This window comes from Hyperolius riggenbachi, chromosome 6 (genome assembly GCF_040937935.1).
Source record: "Hyperolius riggenbachi isolate aHypRig1 chromosome 6, aHypRig1.pri, whole genome shotgun sequence".
In the NCBI taxonomy this organism is placed as follows: Eukaryota; Metazoa; Chordata; class Amphibia; order Anura; family Hyperoliidae; genus Hyperolius; species Hyperolius riggenbachi.
The window spans coordinates 251198852-251218962 of NC_090651.1; the positions used below are offsets into that span (position 1 = coordinate 251198852).

At 43.0% G+C, this 20111-nt stretch overlaps 1 protein-coding gene across 14 annotated transcripts in view; it reads left to right on the forward strand.

The window, feature by feature from the left end:
* PLCH2 (phospholipase C eta 2) overlaps positions 1 to 20111 on the forward strand; it is a 1280386-nt gene that overhangs the window by 749457 nt on the left and 510818 nt on the right. For all 14 annotated transcript variants that reach the window (XM_068240676.1, XM_068240675.1, XM_068240674.1 and 11 more), the window contains one exon: positions 1434 to 1580. In XM_068240676.1, coding sequence (XP_068096777.1) covers positions 1434 to 1580 — 147 coding nt within the window. The remainder of the gene's footprint in view (positions 1 to 1433; positions 1581 to 20111) is intronic.

The window sequence follows — 20111 nt, forward strand, 5'->3', positions numbered from 1 at the left end:
CACAAGATGGAGATTAAGCCAGCTGTGCGAATCCGGCATATATTTACATCTAGTTATTTCCCTGTTTACCTGAATATTTTGTATGTTAACAATGACTTTTTCCCACTATTATCCCCAGATGCTAAGTTTACTTGTGCATATTAACAATATTATTTTATGAGGTCCTTTCAAATAATGCTACTAGGGAAAAAAAAACAAAAACCTGAAAACAAAACCCAGAGGCTCACAAGAGTTTAGTTTTGCCAATAAGACTTTTGTAAATGAGTTGAATTTGTGTTTGTCTTGACTAAGCTTTATGGTCTATTTTGTAAAAAGAAATTAAAAAAAAATTTGAACTAATTTTAAACAGAGTACAGATAAAGCTAACCCAATCTACGCCAAATGTCTCAAAACGCTGTATATTGGATATATTGTATGACCTTCAGACATGAGAAAAGTGAAGCAGTCCACATTGTCATCATTAAACAAATCATGCTGGATGTAGCAATATAAAAATAGTGCACATTAACTGTAGATTAGTCCAAAGTAGGTCCGAGAAGTACATTCAAAAATTAACAAAAAGTCAACCAGTATGAGATGAAATGTAGCTAACAATAACAGTACTGTGATATGATGGTGAAATTAAAGGGTATGAAGAACTGTAACATGGTCTACTTTATAAAGCTGATGCTTATTTTTTTTTTATTTTTTTTTTTGTTTTGTTTGGAAAAGTCTGTAAAATGGTTAAGACCACTATTTTTCTTCACTTCCTGTATGTGGGACCTTAATTGACCATCATGGCTTCTATTAGAACTCTGGCTAGAGGCAAAACCTCTGCTATGTTTTTGTTGCCAACTCACCCCCTCTATAAACCAAACTGTTCTCTGCCCAGGTTGAAGAGGTTTACACACTTCCTCTCAGGACAGGGTACGAAAATAAGAATTCCAAATGAAGCCACAGAACAGTTAATACTTGAAATAAAAAAGATATAACATTTTTCCTTAAGGGGAGTTTAAAGGGTAATTAAAGGGACATGTTATCGCTAGTAAAAATTAAGTCAATTTATCAGTAATTTTAGAGGAGGAGGTTGATTAAGAAAAGTGAAATGAGCTCCTGAGCCTCTCTAATTGTCCTTGATGCCATTCATGGCACTAAATGGCCAACACATTTGAGATTTGATAATGGAAGTGCAGGAGACAAAAATTTTAATTTTCACAGCACAGACATGCAGTACTCCGTGTGTTACATTAATTGTCCAGGAACAGACGTATAGTGGAAGGTTTAGGCAGCCAGTGATTGCACTGCCTTCTATGGCCCAATAAGGCCCTACATGCCCTTTTTAATAAAATCTTCTGGGGGTGTTTTTTGCAGTAGATGGTGATTTTATTTACCTGTGAATCCGTTACATTACTTGTCAAAGTTCTGTAGTAAGACTTCCTTATTTTCTCTTCCAGTGGAAAGATGTATGAGTTCTATGCAAGCTGGAACCCAAATGATCAAACTGCGAGGCAGTTCCAAAGGTCTAGTTCGATTTTATTACCTAGATGAACACAAGTCTTGTATACGGTGGAGACCATCAAGGAAAAATGAGAAAGCAAAGAGTAAGTCTCTTATTTTACTTCTTACTTACTGTTTTTTTTTTTTTTCAATGTTAGTTTTTTTGCAGAGTGTGAATTAAATTGTACTTTTAATGTAATATGCATGCCTTTACTGCTTTAAAGCAGTACAGGCACGTACAGTTTGCTGTCTGTAAAAATGTGTGCAGCATACATTATCACAAGGACAGAAATGCAATAAATTTATGAAAGGGCCCTTAGAAAAGTATTGATGATCTGTTGTGTATCCATTGCAAATCCGCTGGCTGTTGCATTTAGTAAGGCTGTTGCATTTAGTTTAGTAGACAAGTAGTAAGTAGGGAAGTGAAAGAGCCATAAGGGTACATAAAAGACATGAGGTAAGTCAGGGGTCTAGTCCTGGAAAAAGAGGTGAGTGGACTCACCCTAAAAACCCCTGCACTGCGCACAGCACGGCACGCCAAAAAAATGGGCGTAGTCAAACATGTGGGCGTGCTCATGGGTGGGGCCAAATATACATGACCTTGGCAGTGATTTAAAAGGTCTGCCAGGGAAGTTTGAGCTCTGCCATAGTGTATCCCCCAAAAATAGATGTAATCTGACAGCATTTCACCAAAAAGACACATAATCTGGTAGAAGTTCCTCCAAAATACAGATAATATGGCAGTGGTTCCTCCAAAATAGACAATGTCGCAGCAGCAGTTCCCCCAACATACACATAATTTGGAAGCAGTTCCCTAAAATACGCAAAACCTAGCAGTGATTCACACAAAATACATATAATCTGGCAGCAGTGGTCCCCCAAACATACACAATCTGGCAGCAGGGGTATATGTCCACAGTATATGTAGCCAGGAGTATATGTCCACAGTATATGTAGCCAGGGGTATATGTGCCCAGTATATGTAGCCAGGAGTATATGTGCCTAGTATATGTAGTCAGGGGTATAGTACACCTTGTATATGTAGGCAGGAGTATATGTCCAAAGGAAGGTAGGATAGAAAGGTGCTGGCACTGCAGCTAGGGGTTCAGGGAGGGTTGCAGGGGTGCAGACCAGGTATCCGGTGTGATGCAGATAGACCAGCTTGCTCAGGCTCAGATATACCTCATATGCAGGCAGAGAAAAGGATGAGAAATGCCGGCACTGCTGTAAACTGCTTGTTTATTCATAACACGTGGTGCAACATCGTGGATTCAATTGTATGCATATTGAGACGTACCATACCGGTTTGCTGGTAAAGCTGTGCGGTGGGTGCTGGGGGATGAGAGCCTAGGAGGAGTATCTGTCCCCAGAATAGGTAGCCAGGTGTATAGATGTCTCCAAAAAAGGTGGCCAGGTGTATATATGTCCTCAGTATATGTAGCCAGGTCTATAGGTGCCCCCAGAATAGGTAGCCAGATGTCCCCACAAGGAGGGGAGGCAACACAGAGAGGAGGGATTGGTGGGCATAGCAGGGAATGTCTCCTCCCCCCCCCCCCCCCCTTCCCTCAGGGCTCCCCCTTCCTCCCTCTCCCCCTCCGGTCCAGAACTAAAATTTGTGGGAGCCTGACAGCAGCGTGACTTAGCTCTTCCTACCGGGAAAGGGTAAGTAGTGATGTCCGGTTTATTTGAACCGGTTCTTTCCTGTAAGTTGTGTGATCCGGCTCATCATACTGAACTGAATCAGTTCAGTGGAGGAGACAGGAACTGCAGCTGCAGTGTTGAGCTGCAGTTCCTGTCTCATCCACTGAACTGATTCAATTCAGTGTGATGAGCCGGATCACACAACTCACAGGAAAGAACCGGCTCAAATGAACCAGACATCACTACTTACTCAACGTTTGGAACGAGAGTGAGGTAAGTTTCGACTCCCGCCCGCTGCCAGCCGCCCATACGTTAGTTTTGGAGGGGAGAGCGGGGGATGGAGAGCCCCAAGGTGAGGTAAGGAGGAGGGAGATGGCCCCCCTTCTCCACCGCTGCTCACAGCTCTCCTTCCACTGCGCTCTCTCCCTCCACAGATGCCAGGGTGGACGGCGTCCACCTTCTGAAAAAAGCAAGTGGACGTCGTCCACCTGCTTCCACGCCCCACTTGACCCCTGAGGTAAGTACTTTGTGGTGTCTGCAGGAAATACTTGAGAACATAGACATGTCCCATTGAACATACAGCAATCAACAAAGTTATAAGACTTTAATAGGTTTTTGTTGGTTTCCCTAGATAAGTAGATGGCAGTTTGTGCCTAGCTTTCCCCTTTTCCCATTTTCCCCAGAAATGACACTGCTCAAAGCCTGTAGCACCATTGGCATATCTGGGACTTGAGGGTACAATCCAACTGTCCTCAAAGTTCCAGTGCCTGCAGATACTGCTTTTGAACGGAGTCCATTAAAAAAACACACTGCCTATGATTAGCACTCCAAACAATGCATCTGCTAAGAACAGATGTACAGTAAAGGCATGAACAACCGGGCACAGTTCAAGTGTGCTCTCATCCCCTGCAGTTAGCATTCAGATCAGAACAAGCAGCTTAGGGCCCTTTCCACTAGGGGTGGTCCAAGCAAAAGCCAGCATGACATGTGCCTAGAAGATGCTTTGCAAAAGATCTCAACATCTTGCTCACCTGAGCACTGTAGGAGAGCAGTGATGCTCATCTAGATTCCGGATATATCCGAGTAACCCGGATATCCGAGCATTTTTTACGCTATCCAGGTCAGACTCTGGATCCCGGATAGCTATAGATATCCGGATAGCTATCTGCGGATAGTTTGACGCATGACCCGGATATCTGTGGATATCCAGATCCGAAATACTGTAACTAAGGTGATGACGTCCTGGAGCCAATCAGAGGGCTCCCAGCAGAAGCCCTAGCAACCAATCACAGAGGGGAACCCTGGCCAGCCCCACCTGACCTCATTGAGCCAATCAGAGGCCTAATAGCCTAAGCCCTGGCACCCAATCACAGAAAGGAACACTGGCCAGCCCCCCTTGTATAATGAGGGCTGCCATGATGAGACAGATCGTTATGGCTTGCTGAATGCTTCCCGAGAGACATGCTGCAGTGCTGGTGGCCTAGCAAGGGCTGCCTGTACACAGTTATAAACCTAAAGCTGTTCATTGATTAACCCCTTCACTACTCTATAGTAATCGTTAATTAACTTGACTGATGTCTCATAGTGTGACAGTTAGTGTGTGCTGTACAGCTGCAGTGCTGCTGCTGCTGGGCCAAGGGCTGTACACAGTGATAAGCTCAGTGATTAACCCCTTCACTATCACTCCAGGATTCGAAGTCCCCACATCATCAATTAGTGTTTCCCTTTGCAAAATAATGATGATACATGCCTCATTTACCCTCAAAACCCCTTTTAAAGCTATTTAAAGGGCACTTCCGGTTTTTCAATCTAGATATCCGAATAGGCCAGATATCCGCGGATAATGCGACCAGATATCCGCGTTCACACGGATATCTAAAGGGCCGGATTCGGATATCCGAGCCGGATCCGGATATCTAGGTATCCGGATTGGGGTCAATTCGGATTTTAAAAAGTACTATCCGAGCATCACTATAGGGGAGTGATGCCACTCAATTTACCCTTGTACTACATAGATTTGGTAAATTGGATGAAAAAGTTTGTAACATTAGTGACCACCTTAAAAGATGCACTGAATCAGTTTCTGTCAGTTATAACTGATCAGGCAGCCCAGGTGAAGGTGATGTCCATGATTCCCCTCATCTATACATTTTAACTGAGAGCTTTTCGCAATGTACTGTTTCAGGACAACCGATCAGTTAAAACGCATCAGTTTTTCAGTGTACATTGTAAACCAGCCCTTACGGTCCTTTCAAACTATATCTGTTGATGTCAATTATGTTTCCCTACAGTTCAGTTCACATTATAGGCATCTAACTGAACACTTCTTCACAATGCACTGCCACCCCTTGCTGCAGTTACTTGTGTGGAGCCCACTCCATGGCCCCCTCCATTCCTGGCATGTCCCTCTGCTACAGGCATCATTGTGTGCATCATGCTGGGGAACTGCCAGGATTATCAGGGTGTCCTGGCTTAAAGGAGAAGGTACAAATAGGATTAATCCCTTAGAGGTCAATTGACAATTATTTTCTTACATACACGTGTTTACTTTTAGAGAGCACTTGCATGCAAAAAACATTATATGTAAGCAGGTATGTGTGACAGTCCTTTATACCCCTGAAGTTAGATCAGACAGTATCCTAGCAATTGCCTTGGCCGTTAAAGTATATGCTGAGAACTGAAGTAAGCAGACATCTGCAAGAACTTTGAAGATCATTTTTGAAAGTGGTTGACCTGTTTTTTTTTTTTTTTTTTTGTGCTTTTTTTTGTGTGCTTTTTTTTAACTAAATACTCTAGTTATTGTAATGCTCAAATATGATGACCTATGTTTTTGTCTATAATAGATTTGTTCTGGTCATGTATGGAGGTCGTCTACAAATGAGGATAAAAATTGAGACTGATGGTCAGTTTAGCAGATTTTATGGCACATACGCTGCTTCCGGGCAGTTAGGATATAAGACACCCCGGCGTATCCCTAACCTTTTAACAGGTTGATGCACAGCTGCTTGCCTGCGATGACCTTGTCACCCCGTATGCCTTGTTTCTACAGATTATTTTTGCTCCTCAGTTTATCAGTGTCAGTGTTGGCATTATCTTGTGATCTGGAAGATGCGATCCCCGTTAGATTGTTTTTCTCTGTCAAGTTGCAGTCATTACATTACTTTGGACATGTGTTTTTCCTCCCCACTGGCTCCTTCCCAGGGGCTTGTAATATCTCTCACTGTAATGTATCTCTTGCTTCTCTTTCTTCTTGCTTTGTCATAGTCGTGCTGTGTACAGCTAGATTGTCTTTGTCCCTTAGCTCTTGACAGCACCAGGCACAGGGGGATGAAGGGTTGTGGAGCATCTGGGGTGGTCTCTATGCAAGGAAGCCAGATTGTCTTTTTTAGGGAACTTAATCCCCATGACATGGTTAACAGTTTGGAGGAGCTGTTGCATGTAAATTGCAAAAAAAATTATCCAATTGAAGCAACATTCTAAACACCAAAAAGATGCTGGTAGGTTAATGTCCACCCCTTTGTTTTTATGTATTTGCAAGAAATAAAATTATTTTGCTGGGAAATGCCTTACAGGCATACTTGAGCTGATATGTGACATTATCGGATTACATTAAAGATTACCGTAAATACATAGTTCCAGTCCTGATAAGAACATACCTGTGTTTTCTTTCTTTTCTTTTTCTTTTTTGTAATTTATATTTTGAGGGTGATCTCTCTCTCTCTCTCTCTCTCTCTCTCTCTCTCTCTCTCTCTCTCTCTCTCTCTCTCTCTCTCTCTCTCTCTCTCTCTCTCTCTCTCTCTCTCTCCCCTCTCCCTCTCCCTCTCTCTCTCTCTCCCCTCTCCCTCTCCCTCTCCCTCTCCCCCTCCCTCTCCCTCTCCCTCTCCCCCTCCCTCTCCCTCTCCCTCTCCCTCCCCCTCCCTCCCTCTCCTTCCCTCCATACATAACAGTACTAATTAGAAGCAAGGAAATATAACAAGAAATAAAGTGCTAAAATTGGGCTGGAGCACTTGAAAGCCTCTTAATTGGCTGCTAAATGGTTAAACACACTATTTGCGTGCATAAATAGGACGTTTTTTAAATGCCTATTTTGCAGGAAGTGGTTAAATGAATCTCTTCAAAGTTGGATTTGTTCAAGTCTGATCTGTATTTGCTCCTCAGCAAAAGGGGTTGACTCAAAAATGTCCTAGCTGCACGTTATACTGCAGTCATGGCCCTACTGTGTCTATCTGCTGCAGTTTTTTTAGATTGGTTTTCTTATTACTAGTCTCTTCCAAAACACACTTCCCTCCATAACTGCACAGCTATGAAGAATGTCAGAGTGCAAACAGTGAAGCAACAGCATTATCTTTCTCTGATTTGTTTTATGACCTCCAGGGAAGATGAACGGTGTGCTTCGATTTTTGAATTAGAACTACTGTCTATAGTCTATATTGTATAGTATCAGACTCCCTGCACAAAGGCAGGCAATGCAGATGAGGGTACATTAGGGTAAATAGGTCTGAGGGGCAGGTATGGCTGGCTGAGGTGGTTACTACCCTAGGACACCAGCTCTTTTGCAAGGCATAGAGTTTAAATCGATGCTCAATAGATTTCTGTTGAAATCTATTGAATTTGAATTTGCTCATTTGCTGCAATAATAAGCAAAGCTCAGCAAAAAACATCTTTGAATCTCCTGTCGAGGATTTTCATTGGTACAATCAATGGACCATCGGGAGCTCCAGTGGAAGATAAAAGGATGCTTTTGTTGGAGCTTACTTCTAAACCCAACAAAAGTCATGGAAAACTGACAAAACGGAAACTACTTTATCGGCAACGCTGATGAAAGTATTTTCAGCACACTATTGCAATCAAGCGGAAACAGTATGCATTACATGTCTGTACACCTTTAGTAGAACAATGTTTGATGATCTATGCATGTGGCACCTGCAAGATATCTGCCCAACCATCAAGTGAGTTGATCCACCGGTTGGATTGGGTAAAATGCCCCCGCACACGCCCACCCAGCCCCTTGGCTGTCCTGCTCCAGTCCGAACCGCCGTCCCTGCGGCACATGCTCAATAGCACACACACACCGCAGAGACACACACACACACACACACACACACACACCGCAGAGACACACACACACACACACACACAAACACACACCGCAGAGACACACACACACACACACACACACCGCAGAGACACACACTCACACCGCAGAGACACACACACACACACACACACACACACACACACACACACACACCGCAGAGACACACACACCGCAGAGACACACACACACACACACACACACACACACACACACACACACACACACACACACACCGCAGAGACGCAGAGACACACACACACCGCAGAGACACACACACACACACACACACACAAACACACACCGCAGAGACACACACACACACACCGCAGAGACACACACACACACACACACACACCGCAGAGAGACACACACACACACACACACACACCGCAGAGACACACACACACCGCAGAGACACACACACCGCAGAGACACACACACACACCGCAGAGACACACACACACACCGCAGAGACACACACACACACCGCAGAGACACACACACACACCACAGAGACACACACACACACACCGCAGAGACACACACACACACACCGCAGAGACACACACACACACACCGCAGAGACACACACACACACACCGCAGAGACACACACACACACACCGCAGAGACACACACACACACACCGCAGAGACACACACAAACACACCGCAGAGACACACACACACACACACCGCAGAGAGACACACACACACACACCGCAGAGACACACACACACACCGCAGAGACACACACACACACCGCAGAGACACACACACACACACACCACAGAGACACACACACACACACCGCAGAGACACACACACACACACCGCAGAGACACACACACACACACCGCAGAGACACACACACACACACCGCAGAGACACACACACACACACCGCAGAGACACACACACACACACCGCAGAGACACACACACACACACCGCAGAGACACACACACACACACCGCAGAGACACACACACACACCGCAGAGACACACACACACACCGCAGAGACACACACACACACCGCAGAGACACACACACACACCGCAGACACACACACACACCGCAGAGACACACACACACACCGCAGAGACACACACACACACCGCAGAGACACACACACACACACACACACACCGCAGAGACACACACACACACACACACACACACACACACACACCGCAGAGACACACACACACACACACACACACCGCAGAGACACACACACACACACACCGCAGAGAGACACACACACACACCGCAGAGACACACACACACACACCGCAGAGACACACACACACCGCAGAGACACACACACACACACACACCGCAGAGACACACACACACACACACCGCAGAGACACACACACACACACACCGCAGAGACACACACACACACACCGCAGAGACACACACACACACACCGCAGAGACACACACACACACCGCAGAGACACACACACACACCGCAGAGACACACACACACACACACCGCAGAGACACACACACACACACCGCAGAGACACACACACACACACCGCAGAGACACACACACACACACACCGCAGAGACACACACACACACACCGCAGAGACACACACACACACACCGCAGAGACACACACACACACACCGCAGAGACACACACACACCGCAGAGACACACACACACCGCAGAGACACACACACACACACACTCACCGCAGAGACACACACACACACACACACACACCGCAGAGACACACACACACACACACACACACACACACACACACCGCAGAGACACACACACACACACACACACACGCACCGCAGAGACACACACACACACACACACACACACACCGCAGAGACACACACACACACACACACACACACACACACACACACACACACACCGCAGAGACACACACACACACACACACACACACACCGCAGAGACACACACACACACACACACACACACCGCAGAGACACACACACACACACCGCAGAGAGACACACACACACATACACACACACACACACCACAGAGACACACACACACATACACACACACACACACACACACACACACCGCAGAGACACACACACACACACACACACACACACACACACACACACACACACACACACACACACACACACATACACACACACACACACACACATACACCGCAGAGACACACACACACACACACACCGCAGAGACACACACACACACACACACACACACACACACACACACATACACCGCAGAGACACACACACACACACACACCGCAGAGACACACACACACACACACACACACACACACACACACACCGCAGAGACACACACACACACACACACACCGCAGAGACACACACACACACACACACACACACACATACACACCGCAGAGACACACACACACACACACACACACACACACCGCAGAGACACACACACACACACACACACACACACACACACCGCAGAGACACACACACACACACACACACACACATACACCGCAGAGACACACACACACACACAAATACACACACACCGCAGAGAGACACACACACACACACACACACAAATACACACACACCGCAGAGAGACACACACACACACACACACACACACACACACACACACACACACACACACACACACACACACACACACACACACACACACACACACACACACACACACACACACCGCAGAGACACACACACATACACACACACCGCAGAGACACACACACACACCGCAGAGACATGCAGAGACACACACACACACACACACACACACACACACACACACACACCGCAGAGACACACACACACACACACACACCGCAGAGACACACACACACACACACACACACACCGCAGAGACACACACACACACACACACACACACACACAGACACACATCGCAGACACACACACACACACACACACACACACACACACACACACACACACACACACACACACACACCGCAGAGACACAGGGTTTTTATTAGGTAGGATATGTTATTGAGTGTTTTTATTAGTTTTTAATGTTTTGAAACCTTGTTGGATAGGTACTGAATAAAATTAATTGTATTCTAGTCCCTTAATTGATCACTGACTTACAGTATTTGTATGGGCAACTTTGTATTGCTATGTGCATTTCATTTCAAGCCCACTAGTACAAACACGCACTTGAGCACTTTTGCTGGAAACTTTGTATCTGATTTAAATTCGTCTGTGTGAGGCTGACCTCGCACAGACATTGGCAGTGAGATGTCGTCAATTGAATGTGCCAGTAACTCATGGTGGCGTAGTGGTTAGCACTTTTGCCTTGCAACGCTGGGTCCCCAGTTCGAATCCCAGCCAGGTCAACATCTGCAAGGACTTTTTGTATGTTCTCCCCGTGTCTACATGGGTTTCTTCCGGGCACTCTGGTTTCCTCCCACATCCAAAAAACATACAGATAAGTTAATTGGCTTCCTCCTAAATTAGCCCTAGACTATAATACATACACTACACAATACATACATAGACATATGACTATGGTAGGGATTAGATTGTGCTAGATTGTGAGCCCCTCTGAGGGAGAGTTAGTGACAAGACCGTATATACTCTGTACAGCGCTGCATAATATGTAAGCGCTATATAAATACCAAAATAAATAAAACCCCACTTCAAGGGAGTCTACTTTCTTCTGCAATTGAATAGGTTCCACTGTGTTCAATTTATCTTTCAAGCAGTATGATTGCATTGTGGCAATGTAAACTCCTTCATACTTCCTGCTGTGAGCCCATAATTATTACATTTTAGCTGCAGAGAGAGACATTATGTAATATACAGTGAGGGAAAGAAGTATTTGACCCCCTGCTGATCTTGCTTGTTTGCCCTCTGACCAAGAAATGACCAGTCTATAACTGCAATGGTTGGTTTATTGTAGCTGTGAGTGAGAGACAGACAGAATAACAAAAGAACCCTCAAAATCCCAGCGCCCCATAGTCGAAGCTTGATGTGCATTGTAATGAGAGAAATAAGTATAATCTACTATGGTTTTATTTGTCATCATCTGTGAACAGTGGGAAAAAAACACACACTTGACCTTAATTTAGATTTAGAATTACGGCTATCCAAACATTAATATCTTGAAGTGCTACGATGAGCAGAATTATTACTAAATGGCTTTCAGCCTCACTTGTAGAGAAGAGATAGCGTCTGCACTCTTGAAACCTTTACTGAGGCTAATGAGAAATTAATATTCTTCTCACCAATGGGCAATGTAACGATATAATGGAATCATTTAGCTCCAAACAGGAGTCTAGTACTAGCTGGATGTCAGGAGAGAACATTCAGTGATTGATAGGGCAGCCAGCAGACTTTTCTCTGCCACTCTGTATATTGAATTTCTGCTCACCCATCTATAGTCACAAGGGAAATTTATACCCTGTATACTGTTTTTATTTTTTTTATTTCTCCCTACCCATTCAAGTCCCATCTTTTCCCTGAATTGTCCTTTCGTTATTTGATAAGAGACATGATGGACGGGTGATGCACATTTGTTGGACAGATATTACATTATTGCCTGAAGTGGAGTTTCTCGCTCACAGAAGGTCATGAGTTACTAAATCTTGCTGGAGAATTGACTTGGTCTGGCTCAGACCTTTACAGAGTTCAATTAAGGAACCTCTTGCGTTGAGCTTGTGCTAGCGACTGGCCTATTGCTTGTTCAACATAGATCTGTAATATAGTAACAGGATGGCCAACAGTAAAGAGCAGGTACAAAATCTTGTGTAGTTTTTAAAGTTGGTGAGCTGTTTATTCTGTATCTTAAAGGACATCCGAGCTGAAAATAAACTGATGAGGAAAACAACAAGACAAATCCACTGCGCTCTAATCACCAGAACTTTCCACAATATAGTGGTAATCTTTCACCAGAGTGCAGCTCCTATCATACTCTGGGAAATAAGTATGTCACTGTAAAAAACAGAAAAGCAGGGGGAGAACAAAAGAGCGCTCTCTGGTGTATTAACTTTTTAATGAGCTTCTTATAAAAGGATAAAATCACACGTACAATGTTCAAAAATAGAAAGTGCATTCATCATATGTCTAATGTACATCACCGCGTCCTCAAGGCGTTATCATCGGTCAGCGCAACTCCACGCTGTGGCCAATAGCGGGGGGAAAACCGATGGAAATCCAGCGCCGGCGAGTGGAGGGACGCGGAGGGATTGTGGCAGCTGCCTTGCGCCTATTGCGTCATGACGCGTTTCGGCGTTCCACGCCTTCGTCAGATGACGCAATGGCGCAAGGGACGCGTATTTTAAAGCGTCTCGTAACCACGCAACGGTCGCCATAAGTAGACGGCGGCTCTGCTGGTTGGATAAAGAGGGGAGTGCACGCGCACATACAGTGCGTACAAGGGAAGGCGGGGACTTTCATGTGCCGTGCCACTCCTGATAGGTTCACGAACAACTTCAAAAGACGTTGGGACGTCCTATGAAATGTAAACATAGGTTGAAACGAGCCCTTATAACAAGTAAAGGGCTCGCTTTATAAGAGAGAAGAAAAATGTCACTATCTTAAACCCACACCATTGCCCACAGCTGTGGTAATACATTGGTACAAAACATACTTCACAATAAAATATAACCACAAGAACATATAAATATGTATAAAAATATATGAAAAAATATAAAAAGATTTTATAAAAAAATATAAAAAGGTGCGTGTTTTCACTGTTCCCCTTTTTTTTTTTTACAAAAAGGGGGCATATGAATAAAAATTCTTAAATGATTCCTAAAAAAAATCCTGAAGGACTTCTTTCTTCCTTTTTCATACAACACATATAATGAATTAAATATAAATATACTGAAATATAAACATATATAATATATACCGGTATGTGAATATGAAAATACATGAATATCTATTGACACCAGGAGTCTATATGCTCTCAATTGTTCCTACAATGGACGCTGGGGGTAAAAGGAGAACGTACAAAGTGCTGGATCTTGATGCTGGTTGCTGTTCTATGGAGTTTCATAGGAGGGGAAGGGGGAGGGGAGGGGAGGGGGAGGGAGAAGGGGGCAAAAGGGGAAGAAAAAGGGGGGAGGAGGCTGGGTTAAATGTAGGTGGCTACTTCCAACCCTTCATTGAGTCCTGTGGGGGTCAGGGAGTTGAATTTAAAGATCCAAAAGGATTCGCGTTCGCATAGCCTCTTAAATCTCAAGCCTTTGTTGAGATTTTTAGAGATCATCTCTATTCCCATTATCCTGAGGCTATCTACTTTCCCTTCATGGACCTCCTGAAAATGTCTAGGAACTGAATGCTTAGTGCATCCATCCTCTATTTTTCTCCTATGTTCTCCTAACCTTTGCCTTAAGGGCCTTGTGGTTCTACCCACATATACTTTGTTCTGACACCCACAGGTGATAGCATAAACTACAAAGGCTGAACCACAGTTTATAAAATCTTTGACCTTCACAATCTCACCATTGCTATCAACAGTCTCTGAGACTCGATGTTGGATGTATCTACAGCACCCACACCGTTTTTTGTTACATCTAAAGTTGCCCACTATCTGTGGGAAAAAAGTTGGTCCTTCATGTGGCAGGGAGCTAATATTACTGGGTGCGATTTTGCTCTTTATGGATCTATATTTCTTAAAGATCACTTCTGGATTAACAGGTAGTTCTTCTTTCAGCATCGGATCCTGCAATACTATGGGCCAGTTCTTCTTCACAATATTTTTAATTTTCATGGCACTTCTATTGAACGTGGTGACAAATGATGGGCCTCTTGTATTTTTACTACTCTCTATGTTTTTATTTTTATTATTATTATTATTAGTGTTGGATGACATTGATTTTGATAATGGGAATAGAGATGATCTCTAAAAATCTCAACAAAGGCTTGAGATTTAAGAGGCTATGCGAACGCGAATCCTTTTGGATCTTTAAATTCAACTCCCTGACCCCCATAGGACTCAATGAAGGGTTGGAAGTAGCCACCTACATTTAACCCAGCCTCCTCCCCCCTTTTTCTCCCCCTTTTTCTTCCCCTTTTTCCCCCTTCTCCCTCCCCCTCCCCTTCCCCCCCCCCCCCCCCCCTTCCCCTCCTATGAGACTCCATAGAACAGCAACCAGCATCAAGATCCAGCACTTTGTACGTTCTCCTTTTCCCCCCAGCGTCCATTGTAGGAATAATTGAGAGCATATAGACTCCTGGTGTCAATAGATATTCATGTATTTTCATATTCACATATATATTATATATGTTTATATTTCAGTATATTTATATTTAATTCATTATATGTGTTGTATGAAAAAGGAAGAAAGAAGTCCTTCAGGAATTTTTTAGGAATCGTTTAAGAATTTTTCATTCTTATGCCCCCTTTTTTGTAAAAAAAAAAAAGGGGGAACAGTGAAAACACACCTTTTTATATTTTTTTTATAAAATCTTTTTATATTTTTTCATATATTTTTATACATATTTATATGTTCTTGTGGTTATATTTTATTGTGAAGTATGTTTTGTACCAATGTATTACCACAGCTGTGGGCAATGGTGTGGGTTTAAGATAGTGACATTTTTCTTCTTTCTTATAAAGCGAGCCCTTTACTTGTTATAAGGGCTCGTTTCAACCTATGTTTACATTTCATAGGACGTCCCAACGTCTTTTGAAGTTGTTCGTGAACCTATCAGGAGTGGCACGGCACATGAAAGTCCCCGCCTTCCCTTGTACGCACTGTATGTGCGCGTGCACTCCCCTCTTTATCCAACCAGCAGAGCCGCCGTCTACTTATGGCGACCGTTGCGTGGTTACGAGACGCTTTAAAATACGCGTCCCTTGCGCCATTGCGTCATTTGACGAAGGCGTGAACGCCGAAACGCGTCATGACGCAATAGGCGCAAGGCAGCTGCCACAATCCCTCCGCGTCTCTCCACTCGCCGGCGCTGGATTTCCATCGGTTTTCCCCCGCTATTGGCCACAGCGTGGAGTTGCACTGACCGGTGATAACGCCTTGAGGACGCGGTGATGTACATTAGACATATGATGAATGCACTTTCTATTTTTGAACATTGTACGTGTGATTTTATCCTTTTATAAGAAGCTCATTAAAAAGTTAATACACCAGAGAGCGCTCTTTTGTTCTCCCCCTCCTTTTCTGATGAGGAAAACAATTGTACCTATCCTCCTTCTTCTAAAAATGACTTCTTTAGATATCCCACAGTTTTATTTTAAAATTTTAAATCCAGTTTGTACGGTTTCATTGTCTCTGTTCAATGACACCTTCATTGAAGTATGCCAGAGCTCAAATCTATGAATTATTAACCCTGTTTATCTTTCCTGCTCTCAGAAGCCATTTACTGACAGGAAAGTGTTTTATGGCTGTAATTACTTATCAGTGAGAGTTATGCTATAGTCTGACCCAGTCCCGACCCGGACAGGAACTGCCACTTACATACCTGATGATTAACTCTTTCAGGCAGAGAAAGGAAAAAAAAGGAACACAGCATAGTTATTTGTGTGCTTGGCACTGTACATACACGTCTCTCATGTCACGTGTCACTTCGGTTGTCATTTAAAGCAGCAGGGTCAGCCATACTATGACAGGTAAAGAAAAAATAGATAACTTATTCTACTTACATAACAGATGTATTGTACTGTCCACGTTCTGATTGCAGTGAATTCTATATAGTAAATAAAGAGAATTCTGTTTCTGGCTGTTTCCGTTGTACTGTCATAGCGATCTTGCTTTGTAAACACATTAGAGCACATTAGCATAGAGAGTATTTTGACTTCACACTGAACTCAGCCAATCAGTGAGGAGCAGGAATGTGGGAGGGGAGATGACAAGCTTCCCTCACTCCCTCTTGCTGGCACAGGTGAAAATAGAGCCAGGCTGACTGAGATAAGATTTATTACAGCAGAAACATTTCTGAATAGATTGGTGTGCTTGCAATGCAAGGTAAGGTTCCAGGCTGCATAACGAAACCAGTGCAGTGGGTAAATGGAATTTGATTTTGTGGCTGACAATCTCTCTTTAAGGGCTGGAACCCACAACAGCGGTTTTGTGAGCATTTCTGGAGCGATTCAAAACTCTAGTGGTTTGCCAAAACGCTCAGCTAATGTTAATGGATGGGGCAACTTCCACTGGAGCGTTTGCGATTCCTCAAATCGCAAACGCAGGACATGCAGCATTTTGGGAGCGTTAGCGCTTCAATGTAAAGTATATAAATGCTGGCTTAATCGCTCATTAAAACCTGCATGGAGCGATTTTGCTAGCGTTTTAACATTACCACACACTGTAACAAAATTAAAATTAATTGAAAGGACCAATCAGACTTTAAAATGCTAATCGCTACACAATCGCTGGCAAATTGATAAACTTTGTAAAATCCCTTCCTAAAACGCTCATGAAACCGCTGACAAACTGCTCATACAAAATGCTAGCGCTTGCGATTAGCGATAGTGTTTTGCAGTGGGTTCCAGGCCTAAAGCAGAACTGAAGTTGAAATTTTGCATCTGCTGCACTACATTAGCCACACTGTTGTAACCTCTAAGAACAGGCTCCTGTTTACAGAAGGAAACAAGACTAAGCTTATTAACCCTTTCAAGCACTTCGTTCTTTAGACTTGCGTGTCATTGAGCTTAATCACTCTGAGTTGAAACATTGTACTCTCTAGGATCTCCTTTATCTCCGAAAGTAGGAGATAAACCTTGAGATAAAACAAAGCTGTGCAGTCTAAAAAAAAAAAAAAAAAAAAAAAATATATATATATATATATATATATATATATATATATATATATATATATATATATATATATATATATATATATATATATATATATATATATATATATATATATATATATATATATAGTTTACAAATGGAACTAGATATTTTAATATTACTGTATATAAGATGGCAGCTGCCAGTATTGCCTGCTTGTGATGATGGAATTAAGATATTTACACTGTTGAAATTACTTTCTGTCAAAGACAGGTAGGTTGACTATAAAGTCAATAAGGAGTCAGTGGACACATTTTACCCCATACTGTAGTTCCACTTTAAAGTATATAAGCAAACGTGTCATGAAAAATATTGTAAAAAAATTCCAAATTGCCTCAATAATTCACTTATGATAAATTACTGATTTTTGCTGTAAAGGTGGGCTAATTAACCAGGGCTTTATCTTTACAGTTGGGGAAGTTGGACTGTAGCACAGCCCTTCCTGATAACTAATTGGATGCCACATCATAAAAGTTCTCTGTGGTCTTTTAAACACTTTTAATAAAGTATAGAGATAAAATAGTATAATAGACTAAAGGTGGCCACACACGATACAATAAAATGATCCGATTTTACAGTAATTAGATCAAAATGATCATATCTCCCGAAAAAAAACGAAAGCTTTTTTTTTCATTCAACTGAAAAATCCTACCGGATTTCCCGTTTTCATCGATTTTTTTATCTATCCGGAATGCCAGATATTTTTCTTCAATCTTTCTAAAGATTGTATGATGTGTGTTAGATTGTGAATTTATTAATATACACACCCTAGCAATTTTGTCAGTTTCCAATCATTTTTATCATCATTGGGGAAAAAATTGAACATACGTGTGTGGTACATTGGTCATATTTTTGAAATGTTACAATCGGTCAGAAAAATTGATTGCAATTCTTAAATTGAACAGATATTTTAAAAATTGTATGGTGTGTGTGGCCACCTTAAGGTTTGTATAAACAGCAGCCAGGGCCCTGTAGAATTAAACCCTAAAACCTAGATTTGACTAAACTATGATTTTTAAAACCAATATCTAAATATATGGAACTTAGGAAAAGTTAATTTTGGATTAGTGCAGCAGGTACAACTGTCATTAGTTCATCTTCAATTCAGGTTCCCTTGAACAGGAAGTTGGAGGAGTTGAGGGGCAGCTCTATTAAGATTACCGGTATGTGATAGGGTACCTTTAAAGTAATAGCATTTATTAAAAAAAAACTCTATACCATGAGCTGGCTTCTGTTTCCCAGGTTGCTCAAGTGCTTTTTCAAAGACTTGTAGAACTATGTTTACTGAGTAAAGGGAAATAAACTGTTTTCATTTTTATAGTAATAGCTGAGAATTATTTTTTTTTTTATAAAGAGACAGGAAATTCAGCTCAAAGTAGAGCTATGGATGTTCCTAGAAGGTAGAATAAGTATTGAAAGATGGTGGAAAACTCATCTGCAAGTTGGAATGAGGGAAAAATTGCAGAAAAAAATTGTTTTTGAGAAGCGTGGTAAGGAGCTAGTACCTCATGATTTTTAATGCTCTAGTTTCCCTACCTGGACCGGAAGTGGTGGAACATTTCTTAGGAGGAGGTGGAGTCTGAAAATCTTTAAACATTTTTGTGTGGCTGAGAAAGAAAATCCTTGACTTATTTTTATTGCTGTGCACTTCACTTCCTAGAAAGTGGGGGAATTCTCTTCAATGGAGTAAACCGAGTAAGAGCTACAAGGCCAAAAAGTTTGTGAACATTTTCTAGGTTTTTTCCCACACTACACAAAACTAAGGCAAAAAATAAGACAAACAAAACTCTGGTACTGTTAGTTTAACCACTGTATCCTCCTTGACGTATGGAAACGTCAAGGACAGGCGCGCTCCCGCGGCCGATCGCGCGCGTGCACGCGCACTCCCGGCCGCGGATTCGGTAGCCCAGGAATCAATGTATCGGGCTATGGTGCCCGATCACTGATTCCTCACCCCCGCTGAAAAAGCGACAGCTTCTCTCGGAAGCTACGCTTTTTCTGAGACTATGTCCCTCTAAGCGTACATTGTACGCTTAGAGTGACGTCATGTAAACAAACTCGAGGTTGCCATCTTGTGGCCAAAGAGT